Here is a 13,225-nt window from a genome sequence, read left to right on the forward strand (position 1 = left end):
TGTAAATGGAGAATAATGATCTTTGTGCCCTAACTTCCCTGGCAGCCCAGGCTCTGCCCTGTTTTACAGTGTCCTTTTTTGTTTTTGTTTTTTTTTTTTTTTTGGACGAATGAGGCACGATGCCAGGGTTTGTCCACATTTTCTTGTTCCAGAGAGCCGTTTATGTGCTCTCCTCGTCTTCAGGAGAACGTCAGTCACGTAGCTATATGAAAAAATTCTTTTGCCTAAGACCATACAGTTCACATATTGTCATGCTATTACGTATTACACTTTCATTTGGTCAAAGAAAAATCAACAAAATGCAATAGGGAAGGACCCAACTATGCCACGTAAACACAGCCACCTGGTCTAGATTCACATTCTAAGCTTGTTGCTCCATTTAAATTGTGCTTGGGAAATTTTTGAGGTTTGAGTGTATTGGGTTGTTTCTTTGCTTGGTTAAATGGATTTTATTACTGGGTATGAGAGTGTCTCGGAAGGAATGCTGGAATGCAGATTATCTGTTAAGTGCTACGAGGATACTTTTTTGAAGTTGTAGCGATAACTCTGTTGTTAAGACAATATAAGTATTGTATAACTTTCATTATCAGTATGTAACAGCTGAGAGAAAATGTACGTAAGTAAATGGTCAGTTTACCTTTTGGAACAGAGACGATTTGGCCAGTGGCGTAACACCAAAAGTCCTTCCAAGGTCATTACCTTGAGTGGGTCGGTACTTTAGGTAATCAAGAGAAAAACTGAGGCTAGAACACCTAGGCTTTCCATTTCTGAATCTGTTGACAAGCGATGAAGTTGTAAATGCTTGGCAAACAGTGGAAATGGGTGACTGGACTGGGGAAGAGGTCAAGGGTGGGTGGGTAGACCAGGAAGCCCAGGTAAAGCCTGCCTGGCCGTCCCAGTGCTACTGAGAAGCTTAGGGAAATTGTAAACCCCTATGTTAGATGACTCAGTATTTTCTAGTTAAAGGAAAAAAGGCAAGGGGGATATTTTTTGGAAATTGTGTTTGGGGTTACAGAATCTAAACTGCAGTAACCCCTGAGGAGTTGCCTGCTCATAGATGCACAGTCCTACGTTATAAGGCGAGACATCGAGGTAAAACAAGGCAGCTGAAGAGAAACCCTTCTGAGGAAGCAGACTCTTGAGGGAGATAACAGAGGAATGGTTTTAGTGACAGGAAGAGAAGCCGGAGAAACTGCAGCGAACTGCTGTGTCTTTATCCCGTTCTTCTCAGGCCCCCCCCGCCCCAATAGGAAGATGGGTGGTTTATTTCATTCTTTGAACTTTCTATTTTTAACTAGGTTTGTAGCCATAGTGAAGTCTTTGTGGTTTTTCATTTTTGATTTTGATGGAATTTTAGTTTTATAGAAACTGTGGCTAAAATCTGGCCAAGTGTTAGTTCCTATTTGTTATTTTTAGGCCAGAATCTTCTGGAACTGCTTGCCAGACACATATCATTTATGGGATTACAAACTGTTTGGTCTTCATCAGACGCTATCACCATTATTTATTTTCACCGAATCTCTCCTGAAGATAGTAACTTAATACTCAGATTAAATATGTTATGTTTACAGTGAAAACATTTCATATTTTGTATTTGCCATCATAATAAATAATGGTTTTAATAGTTAACATTTGTTGAGGATCAGTGTCTCAAGTTTCTCTTTTAGTACTAGTGTTGTGTAAGCCCATTTCAAGTAATATTCGTGACCGTCTTGCAAAGGATTAGTATCTGCCTTTTGTACCTGCGGAGATTCAGAGGCTGAGTGCTTGTTCCGAAACACGCTACATAAAGTGGTGATCCCTGGGTGGGAATCCTCGTCTGTCTGACTCTTGTGCACACTTAGTCTGTGACATAAAAATAAACACTGATTCTAAGCGAAGGACTTCTTGACAGATCTGAGCACCTTCATCACCTAAGACTTTAGTTCTTCCATGGAAACAGATGCATTCACGTGAATTGCCTGCCAGAAGGGTGAGTGCACCCTCATAAAATACGATGCAGGTATTTCTTACTGGGCCCTGAATATACATCAAGTACAAAAATGAATGAAGCCTTGTCGAGTTTGGCTAATTTGGTATACATCTTTAATTTTAAAGTGCCTGAACAACCATGTTGTTTATCCTAGAATTTAGTACATTAATGTTGTGGGCCAGCGGGTCGAGGGGTTTTTTGCGCCTCCCAGGGAATGAAGAGCAGCTTCAGGGTTGTCTGGCCATCCTGTCTCCAGTGACCCACTGTGGACATGCCCATAGCTGCCTGGCAGAGTTTCAAAGGCCTTCAAGGAAAGAGATTCCATGATTCCATTTCTGTCAGTCACTGAATTTCACTTCAGCTCAGCTTTATTTATTGAATAATACTGTGTACCAAACTTTTTTTTTTGAGACAGAGTCTCACTATGTCGCCCATGGTAGAGTGCTGTGAAGTCACAGCTCACAGCAACCTCAAATTCTTGGGCTTAAGCGAGTCTCTTGCCTCAGCCTCCCAAGCGGCTGGGGCTACAGGCGCCCGCCACAACGCCCGACTATTTTTAGAGACAAGGTCTTGCTCTGGCTCAGGCTGGTTTCGAACTCTTGAGCTCAGACAATCTACCCGCCTCGGCCTCCTAGTGTGCTGGGATTATAGGCATGAGTCACCACACCCGGCTAATTCAAACTTTATCATGAGCCCTCTTTATGAAGGTTTTCCTTTAATTCTTAATATCGGATATCCATTATTTTGTAGGAGTTTATATAAATACAAACTAAGAAATTTTGCATTTTAAAACTTTGTTGAAGTAGGAGCCATAAAATTGTTTTTTTTTTAACCGGCAAATTCTGATTGTGTTTTTCTTATACTTTGCCACACCCAGCATTTTTCTCTTAACGACTTTTTCTCTATCAAATAATCTGACACTTGTAGTTACCTAAGAGTGCACTACAGACATAACTGCAGTTACCCAGACTGAGACGTACCGAGGGATTCCCTGATAGACGATGTGCTCACCTGTGTTCTCCATCTTGTGAGCTGGCTGGTGATTTATCTGTAGTTGATTCCTAATAGTAAGGACGCTTTGGCCGGTGGTTTACATTTCTTTGTCTCCCTGTCTCTGTCAGTCTCTCTCAAGTATCTGCTTTCTGTCAGGCACTGTGGGCAAATAGAGAGGAAGAATGAATGTCTACCTTCAAGAAGCTTCCAGGCTATAATGTTCGGTTTTGTGGCATTAGAAAGTACAGGGATGGGTGTGCCTTTCCTTTGTCTTTTAGCACTACGTTTTATGATGACCATTTTGTGTACATTTTATGCTAGATTGTTCCATACTCAACATAGCTAGCTCTCCCTCACAGAGTCTAACACGTGGAGTCTGGCTGTCATTTTAGAATTTGTAGAGCAGGTAAAGGATTAGTTAGATGTTGTCTAAAACCTCGTTCCTCCACAGTTTTTTCTTTCTTTTTTTTTTGAGACACAGTCTCACTATGTTGCCCTTTGTAGAGTGCCTTGGTGTCACAGCTCACAGCAACCTCAAACTCTTGGGCTCAAGTGGTTCTCTTGCCTCAGCCTCCCAAGTAGCTGGGACACAGGCATCCATCACAAAGCCTGGCTGTTTTTTTGTTGCAGTTGTCATTGTTGTTTAGCTGGCGTGGGTCAGGCTCGAACCCACCAGCCTTGGTGTATGTGGCCGGTGCCCTACCCACTGAGCTACGGGTGCCACCTCCTGCACAGTTTTTTTTTTTTTTTTTTTTGTAGAGACAGAGTCTCACTTTATGACCCTCGGTAGAGTGCCGTGGCCTCACACAGCTCACAGCAACCTCCAACTCCTGGGCTTAAGGTGATTCTCTTGCCTCAGCCTCCCGAGTAGCTGGGACTACAGGCGCCCGCCACAACGCCCGGCTATTTTTTGGTTGCAGTTTGGCCGGGGCCGGGTTCGAACCCGCCACCCTCCGTATATGGGGCCGGCACCTTACTGACTGAGCCACAGGAGCCGCCCTCCTGCACAGTTTTAATGTCTGTCATTCATTGGGAATTACCTTTCATGCTCCATAAAAGAGCATTTACTATGAGAATTAGAAGACCTGTCTAGGTTGGAGTTTGACTTTTAATTTTTATTATTTTTTTTGAGACAGAGTCTCGCTATGTCACCCTCACTAGAGTGCTGTGGCATCATAGCTCACAGCAACCTCAAACTCTTAGTTTCAAGCGATCCTCTTGCCTCAGCCTTCAGGGTAGTGGGACTATAGGTGCCCGCCACAACACCTAGCTATTTTTAGACGTGAGGTCTCACTCCAGCTCAGGCTGGTCTTGAACTTATGAACTCAGGCAATCTACCCGCCTCGGCCTCCCAGAGTGCTGGGATTATAGGCGTGAGCCACTGAGCTCAGCCTGGAGTTTGACGAGTTATTGCTTAACTTTTCAGAGCATTAGTCCTCAACTTTTTGTGTTAGATTTAAGTAGGTAAGAGCTTTGTGATAGTAACACATCTTACCAATACTATTGTTATCATTGTCGTAAATGCATATTAAAGCTTCTTATGAGTAGTAAAACGTCATCATCCATCTTATTATACTTGCTGACAGTGGATAACCCATGCTTTACAAGTGATTGAAAAAGCCATATTAGGAGCTTGCAAAAGTGTGCAAGGAAAAGAAGGGAGGATAAGGGGCATTCAGGAGCGTGGCGTGTCTATCCATCTTTGAGAAATGGATGGTGTCAGCAATTGAGCTCTTGTTGTTTATAAGAAATGTGTTGGGTACTTGGGTCGTATTCATGATGGTAAAGGCACCTACCTTTAATATACTACTTACAATAAGGTGCATAAATTAGGCTTACGCGTGACTAAGGTAAAAGGTAGAAAGGAGGGAGCATTGCAACGGAGTCAGGACATGTTGTGGGCAGTCAAGCGGGACGGGGTCAGGATGGGCTTTTTGGAGGAAATGGGGACTTGAGAGAGCTTTTGGAGGGGAAGGGACCATTTAGACAGTGCAGCCTGGGAGAAAAGTATGTTCTTAGTAGGTGGAGTAAGAATGAACAGAGGTGTAAGAGAATAATGGAAGGTTTGTTTCAGGTAGTAGCCACGTCTGAGTCTTAATGGACAGCATCAGCTTCCAGGCTGCCATTTGGAAGATTCTGGACTTTATTCATTTAGTCTTGCTGATACTTTGTTACATCTTTCAGGTCCCTGAATTATACCTTCTTATTGACCCTCCATTTAATGTCTGTGTGCAGAGGGGTGTGGTGGGGAGGTGAAGTAGGGATTCTGGAGCTGGCTGCCTGCATCAAAAGTCCGGACCTGCTGTTTATTATTTTACTGGCTGGTGTTAACTTGGGGAAGTTACTTAACCTTTCTGTGCCTCAGTTTCTGCATCTATGGAGTGATGGTGTCCAGTGCTTGTGGCTATTGTATTAATGGGGAAGTTTCTATTCAATGCTTATAAAAGGATTAGGTACTAAGTACTATCTGTGTTGTTAGTGTTGTTATTAATCTCTGTCAAAGAATCTGTCAGTTGCCCTCTGATATGATTGAACATATTTCTGACACCACTATTGGACTGTGCCCTTTGGGGGGAAGAGGGCTGGGGAATCTGAGTCTCGAGGTCACATGTGGCCCTACAGATCCCCGAATGTGGCCCCTCGACCACATCCACACTTCACAGAACTTGGTTCTGTAATAAAGTGATTGTCACTTTATTAAAAAGACTTGTTGTGTAAAATTTGGATTCAGTTAAAAGGCCACACTCAGGGATCCAGAAGGACCTTGAGTCCCCAAGGTCCCATCTCTCTTGACCTGTCACTTCTTTGAGTCTTCCTTAAATCTAATGCCAGAGAAACTGGCTTTCTGGAAGGACCACTCCACACCACTGGACCGACCGGCTGTGCTTGTTCTGACATAAACACAGCTGACTTCCATTCAATGGACACTTCTGAAATAACAGGTAGACCACAGCTCTTAACGTTTATGTGCAATAAAAGTTATAATTAAATCTTTTTTACAGGGTGTTTTGTATTTCTCTAATGAAATGAAGTTTTAGTGTTTCATTAGCATCATCTAATCGTGGGTGCTACAGGTTAAGTCTTTGCTATAAAGACATTATTGACTAATCAAAGCCCAGCATAATTTCTTTCAAGTTACAATATGAACTCGAGGCTTAATTTTCAGGTTACACAAATAGGAAGGATGTGGTGCGTGTGGTAATGCGGGCTCGTTACTATCCACAGCCTTGGTCACCAGTACATGAACGTCATTCGTCTACCTTGACCTTGAAGTGAGGCCACCATGGTGGCTTTGACTGGGATCTTTTTGTCTTGTCTTCAAGTTCTAATAGTTGGGCAGAAATAGGGAGAAAGAGACACCCCTGTTTAAACTAGAGGCCTCTGCTTGGCATGGGATCTTTTTACTTTAAGAGAAAATGTTGATTTTACTATTACTCAGTGTGATAGTTTAAAATTCAACAATAAATTGAAGGATTTAATTAGGTTTTAAAATCAGGTCCTTTTATTATAATGTGAGTCCACTGTATTTAAAGGATTTTAGAAGCAGTGCTTCCGTTTTGTGTGTCTGATTGTGGTTTAAAATTAGGAAATAGAGTATCTTGTGTGATTTTTAAATCAATGGGAGATGTTGGGCTTTCTGTTCAGAACTGCACACTCAGTAGAAAGTGGAGCCGAGATTAAAAGTGTGAGCTGGATGCCTTATTTTATAGACTGATCACGATTACCACTAGAGAATATCATAAGTTCTTTATTCCTCGATGATGGCTTTTTGGTCCTCATCATTTACCTCAGCATGAGGAAAATGAGGATGAACGGAGGGAAGATAAAGAACCCAGAACACACTTGAAGTTGAAACTATGTCACATTTCAAACTTCCCCGTTAGTCTTGCGGTTATCATCTGAACTAGTTGAGAACCGTACTTTCTTGACAGTCCTTCCGTACGCGTCCTAAGGACTGAAGGAGGCATCTGTGCATTCTCCATTCCGTCTGGGGTTGCAATGGACGTACATCTCTCATACAGGAATACTGAATAATGGTCCTCTCACACCCGGATCGCTTTGCCGAGCGCCAGGAGAAAATTTGAAACTGCAATCAACAGGCTTGTTTCTGGAACACTTTCCAAGGTTATCTAAGGTCCAATAGTTGCCACCTCCATCCCTGAAATTTTACCTTTTATTTTCTTTGCTGAGATAGTCGATGTGGAAATAGCCAATATATTTTGAGAGCTTACTGTGTGTCAGACACAGTTCTACATATTAACTCAGTTACGCCTCAGCTGAGTTCTTTTCCACGTAGCAGATAAAGACACCTAGGTCCAGAGAAGTAATGAACTTACCCACGATGTTGCGACTAATTATTGGTGGGGTGCAGGATTCTAACCTGGCAAATCTGCTTCCAGAGCGCATACTCTCCATCGTGTGGCTATACTGACAGACTAGCTAATAAGTGGGTCACTGCGTTCTCCTTTGGGGTGGGAATTATTGTAGTGCCTTCCATCCCAGGGATCTCTGTGAAAGGACACATTAGCTTTCCTTTCTTAGGCAAGGAACAAGACCATGGGGAGGAAAGAACAGTCTCAGAAGAAATGAGGGGTCGCACCAGGAGTTCTCTGGGACACATCTTCCAAGTGGCAAGTGGCTCTCCTGCATTTGAAGGAAGCTAAGAAGAAGTTTTGGTGATGGTGAGGAGGGAAGAGAAGGAAGGATCCCCATTGCAGGACTCCTGAGCGTCTCAATATGCCTGTGCACCCACAAATAGCAGTTGCTATGGTGGCTTCACACCCAGTAGGGCATAAAGCCTGTATATATTTATTGCACTTCATATGCAAATAAAGACATGCTACTTGGAGTGATTTTTCTAAGTCTCAAGGAAAGCATCCATATACAGCTTGGCTTAAAATTTCCTAGGACTCAGATCTTCTCATGACATTTGACATAGGTATTGTGATTTCTCTCCCTGTAGTCAGAGCTGTGCACTGTCAGATAAAGGCAGAAAGGCTAATCAACCTTTCCACTTTCATGAGTTGGACGGAATGGTGATAATTGTGGCCATTGAGTTTCCTGGTACTTCCCAGGCACATACCTCATTTGGTCTTCACAACAACCCTGTGAGTTAAGTATTAATTCTCTGCTGTGTAGATAAGAAAAATGAGTAAGTCTGGAGAAAGATGAGTGATTTGTCCAAGGCCCAACAGTGCTCTTGTTTTCCTCACTGACTGATAATTTATTAAGCAGGCTGTCTTCATCCTTCTTCCTGAAAACCTAACACAGAACTCCTCAAATTGAAAAGACCTGTCAAGTAGAGTGTTCAGCTGGTTCCAAAGTTTTACCTCTCTTGTGGGAAAAGGTGTTAATTCCTCTTTCCAGAGCATAATTTATTTTTTAAAAAACAATTTAGAACTAAAAAAAAATCCCTTCAAGGTCTTATATACATATAAATATTCATATATGTATTCATTCACACACACACACAGCCTCTCTGAAACTTAAGGCCTGTTGTCTTCAGAACTGTCCTTGCTGTGTGTGTTGGTGGGTCCTTGTACCACAGTAATAGGAAACGTGACCCTCATGTTCGGAGACTGTTCTCCCTTGGGTGCTGACTTTGGCAAGTACTTGGACTTGGGTTTTCATGAATATTGAGGCTAGGGCCGTAAGTCCTGGGATCATGTTCTATTAAAGAAAAAATTATTCTGAGGCTTGTTAAAACGATAGGGAAGACTATAGGTGGGACTGTTACAAAGTCTTAGAGATGCTGAGTAGGCAACAGAGGGCAGGCTGGACTCTAAACACAAGGGCAGGTGGAAATTCATAGCTGAGGAGCAGGATGAGGGGAGTTTGGGGTTTGGAAAAATGCCTAAGAAGGGACATCAAGGGTAGAAGGATTCTTGCTGAGGGTAGGCCAAGGACTTCTGTGTCTAAGGTGGGGAATGAGGAATTTGAACAGATACTGAGGGTGTGGGATTCTCCGTAACTGAATTTAGCAGGATCCTTGCTTCAGGCCAGGCATGTCCAGCAAGGGTCAGGATGAAGGTGGAGGTCTACTTGAGAAGAGGGCTTCAAAGAGTCTAAAGTTTAGTCACAGACAGAGTCTTTGTTCTTCTGGGTAGACACCTAGTAATGGGATTGTAGGTCAAATGGAAGGTCTACTTTTAGATCTTTGAGGATTCTCCATACTTCTCTTCAAAAAGGGTGTATTAGTTTACAGTCCCACCAGCAGTGTAGAAGTGTTCCCTTCTCTCCACATCCATAAAGACATAGGCCCTAGAACGTTTATTGCAGCTCAATTCATGATTACCAAGTCGTGGAAGCAACCTAACTGCCAATCAACCCATAAATGCATTGACCAACTGTGGTATATGTATACCATAGAATATTATGTAGCTATTAAAAAGATGGAGACTTTACATTTTTTACAGTTACCTGGATGGAGTTGAAATACATTCTTCTAAGTAAAGTATAGCAAGAATGGAAAAATAAATATCCAATGTTCTCCATACTAATACGAAATCAATATATAAATAATTACATGTTCATAAGAACAATAAAACACTAATATAGTGCAGTTCGAGGGTAGAGGGAAGCAGGAGTGGGGAGGAGGGAGAATTTATGGCAGAAGAAAGGAGGGAGGGCAGGAGGTGGGATCTCACCTACTGTGCACGTTGTGAGGGTGTCTAACACGTCCCCTGGGTGAGGGGCCCTTCTACAAATGGAACTTTACCCTGGAAGTGACAACAATGTAACCTAAAAATTGTACCCTTATATTAATTTGATTTAATCAAAAAAATTTTTAAAAATCAAAGATACTAATAAAAATAAAAAAGAGTCTTTGTTAGTTCTTATTGCTTGAATTAAATACAGGGATTTAGGTATTGGATTTGAACCTATGCAAGGCAGATAATATTAAATGAAGTACAAAGTGAACTCCAGAAAGTCTGTTTTCTTTTTGGTGCCAACATCAGTGGAAGGGTCGACGTAAATGATCAGAGCACTGCTTGCCTGGCAGGGGTGATACCGTGACCACCAGGGTGGTTTTCTCAGGGCGAGGCTTATCTCCTGCACTCCGGATGTGCTGACCCCTGCAGTCTCTTCAGATGTTGGGAACTTGAATGCATTAATTTGTGGTAGTGGGGGGCTGCATTCGTACCTTCTCCCAGGAAAAGAATAAAACATATAAACAGTGATCAGAGTAGTTCTGAGACGGGACCCTTGAAGTTGTCCCGAGGCTGCACTGTAACAATGATTTATTTTTATTTAACAAATTTAAATGGTGCTGATGAACTGCTGGGCATTGTTCTAAATAAACCTTTTGTAAATGTTAACTCGTTTAATCTGCATATAATCCTATACGGTGGTTACAGCACTGTAATTCCCTTATTTCATACAGTCATGCCTTGCTCAATGACCAGGACACATTCTGAGGAATGCCACCATGGGTGTTTTGTCATTGTGCAAACATCATAGAGTGCCCTTACACAAACTCAGACCTCACGGCCTACTGTGCACCCAGGCTGTACAGTACAGCTCATTGCTGCCAGGATACAGACCTGTGTGGTGCGTTTGTGCATCTAAACATAGAAGAGGTGCAGTGGAAATACAGCGTGAGAGATACAAAGTGGTACGTCGGTATGAGGGCAGCTCTGTTATCATCTCAGGGACCACAGTGGTGCCTGAGTGTGTGAGGAAACAAAGGCCCAGAGGATTCAAATACTTCGCCCAAGGTCACAGAGCAAGGGTGGGGGCTGGCAGGATTGGTGGGGCTTGGATTTCAACCCAGGCCGCCTGGCTCCAGAGTTTACATTCTTAAACCCGCTGTGAAGTTGCATCCCAGGCTGTTGACTCCCAGGGATTTACTTCTTATTATTCTGAGCTTTTCTTTTTCTGCCCAGAAATAAAGAATTCTTTCTCTGGGTTTAGTCAGACTCTGGACCTTGTTCAGACTGAAGCCAGGACTGGAGAGTATGTTTAGCTTGGGCCATCTCTTACCTTCTAGGTCAAAACCAATAGTTCATTGGTAAAAACACATTTCCTACCTTTATCACAGTCTGTACAGAATGTTGTTGGTGACTGTCTCCAATCCACCATTGCCTTTTTTCCTCCCCTCTCCACTAGCAGCCTCAATGACAATTCTTCTTCTTCTTTTTTTCTTTTTTGAGACAGAGTCTCATTATGTCGCCCTCAGTAGAGTGCTGTGGCATCATAGCTCACAGCAATCTCCAACTCTTGGGCTTAAGTGATTCTCTTGCCTCAGTCTACCAAGTAGCTGGGACTACAGGTGCCCGCCACAATGCCTGGCTATTTTTAGAGATGAGGTCTCGCTCTTGCTCAGGCTGGTCTTGAACCCGTGAGCTCAGGCAGTCCACCCGCCTCGGCCTCCCAGAGTGCTGGGATTACAGGTGTGAGCCATGGTGCCCGACCTTCTTCTTCTTGTCCCCTCCCCCTCCCCCCCTCCTCCTCTACTTCCTTTTTTTTTTTAAATAAATGCTCTGTGAGTGGTAATTCCTTGACAAAGGTTTTGGTACAGATAATAAACATACACCAAAACACTTTCTTAAAGGGGCAAATTCCCTTTGAGCAGAGCACAGTCCAGTTTCTAAAATGTTTATTTAATAATCTCTTTAAATTTTACTTAAATTTGTCAAACTGATATTTTAAAAGCTTCTGGTTAATATACTGGGGTGATGTAACTAAAATCAAAGTCATATACTCTTACACGTAGAGACGCTTTAATATTTCCTGCAACTTTACCTTACAGTTATTTTTCCTCTTAACTTTTCCTTGCAGATCTGTCCATCGCAGTACAGAAATTTTCCCAGTCACTGCAGGATTTCCAATTTGAATGTATTGGTGATGCTGAAACAGATGATGAAATCAGTATTGGTGAGTATTGGTCTTCTTCAGTAGCCTAAGTAATAATTTTAAAGTCCCATTTCTGGTATTTATTTCATTGAAATCAAGCAGACTCACACACGCAAATAATAAACATCTAAAATAGAATTTGGCTTTGATGAAACTATATGTAAAGGTGATTCGAGTTTCTGTGGAAGAGAATATTATACATTGTTTTTAGAATTGAAGCTCCGGGGCAGCGCCTGTGGCTCAAAGGGGTAGGGCGCTGGCCCCATATGCCGGAGGTGGTGGGTTCAAACCCAGCCCTGGCCAAAAACTGCAAAATAAATAAATTAAAAAAAAAACAAAACAAGAATTGAAGCTCTGTGGGTTTTTTCCGTAAGGAAATTACTTAATCGTTCTGTAACTCAGGTCAGCCTTGCTTTGAATTATTTATTCAAACAAATATATATTAGGCATCTACTACTAAAGGTACCGGATGCTTGTTTTAAGAATTATCTTCAAACAAACAAACAAAAAAAGAATTATCTTCTGGGGCGGCGCCTGTGGCTCAAATGAGTAGGGCACCGGCCCCATATGCTGGAGGTAGGGGGTTCAAGCCCAGACGTGGCCAAAAACTGCAAAAAAAAAAAAAAAATTATCTTTCTTTTTTTTCTTAACTTAATGCTGATTTCTTTTTTCACTTTAAGAAGGAAAACAGTCATGATATCCTACACTAGTGTTCTTGCAGGACATAGAGCATTGCTGGGGGCCAGGTGACTTGAGCCCTCATCTGACTTTGCTGCAGGAATTTAGAAATGTAACTTGGGGAAAGCAGGCCCCTTTCAGAATCAGATGGTTTCATTGCCCATAAAATGAAGACGTTGGGTTATGTGACCTCTGAAGTTTTATCCATATCTGAGTTTTTACTATTCGAAGAACAGATACGTGTAGCCTTCTACCCCGCACCTTTTAAAGATCCCTGCTTGCCGGTTTATAGGTGTGAGGGTCTTTGTAGTCTGGATTAGAGAAGAGTCATGTAATCAAAACTGTGTACTAAATAGGCATGCATACTTTAGAGAATAATATTAAATGTACTTACCTTCTAGGAATAAAAATACAGTGTTATAAGTAATTAGAACAGCGATTCCCAAACTTTAATGCACATAAGGAAACAGCTAGAGATGTTACTAAGTGCGCATTTTGAGTCAGTAGGTTTTGGGTAGAATATAAGGTTCTGCATTTGTAACAGACTTGAGTGTGATGTACCCACTGCTGGCTCACGGACCACACTCACGGACAGTCATGGTCCTCTCCCGCCTCTGCCCTTTCTCTTCTGTAGCTTTACCCATTATGTCTGTATTTCTAAACAACATGTTTTATAAGTTTTGAAAACCTAGGGGGCAAGTCCAGGAAAGGGGCTTTCTGGAAAGG

General features: G+C 42.3%; 1 protein-coding gene and 1 non-coding gene across 2 annotated transcripts in view; both read left to right on the forward strand.

Moving 5' to 3' along the window:
- The window catches only part of ARHGAP42 (Rho GTPase activating protein 42), a 345,686-nt gene that overhangs the window by 71,253 nt on the left and 261,208 nt on the right, over positions 1-13,225 (forward strand). Inside the window, exon 2 of the mRNA XM_053560437.1 lies at positions 11,747-11,842. Coding sequence (XP_053416412.1) covers positions 11,747-11,842 — 96 coding nt within the window. The remainder of the gene's footprint in view (positions 1-11,746; positions 11,843-13,225) is intronic.
- On the forward strand, positions 9,954-10,118 carry LOC128566231 (U1 spliceosomal RNA). The gene has a single exon (XR_008374516.1). It is a non-coding gene; the product is annotated as a U1 spliceosomal RNA (small nuclear RNA).

Source organism: Nycticebus coucang, chromosome 14 (genome assembly GCF_027406575.1).
Source record: "Nycticebus coucang isolate mNycCou1 chromosome 14, mNycCou1.pri, whole genome shotgun sequence".
Lineage (NCBI taxonomy): Eukaryota > Metazoa > Chordata > Mammalia > Primates > Lorisidae > Nycticebus > Nycticebus coucang.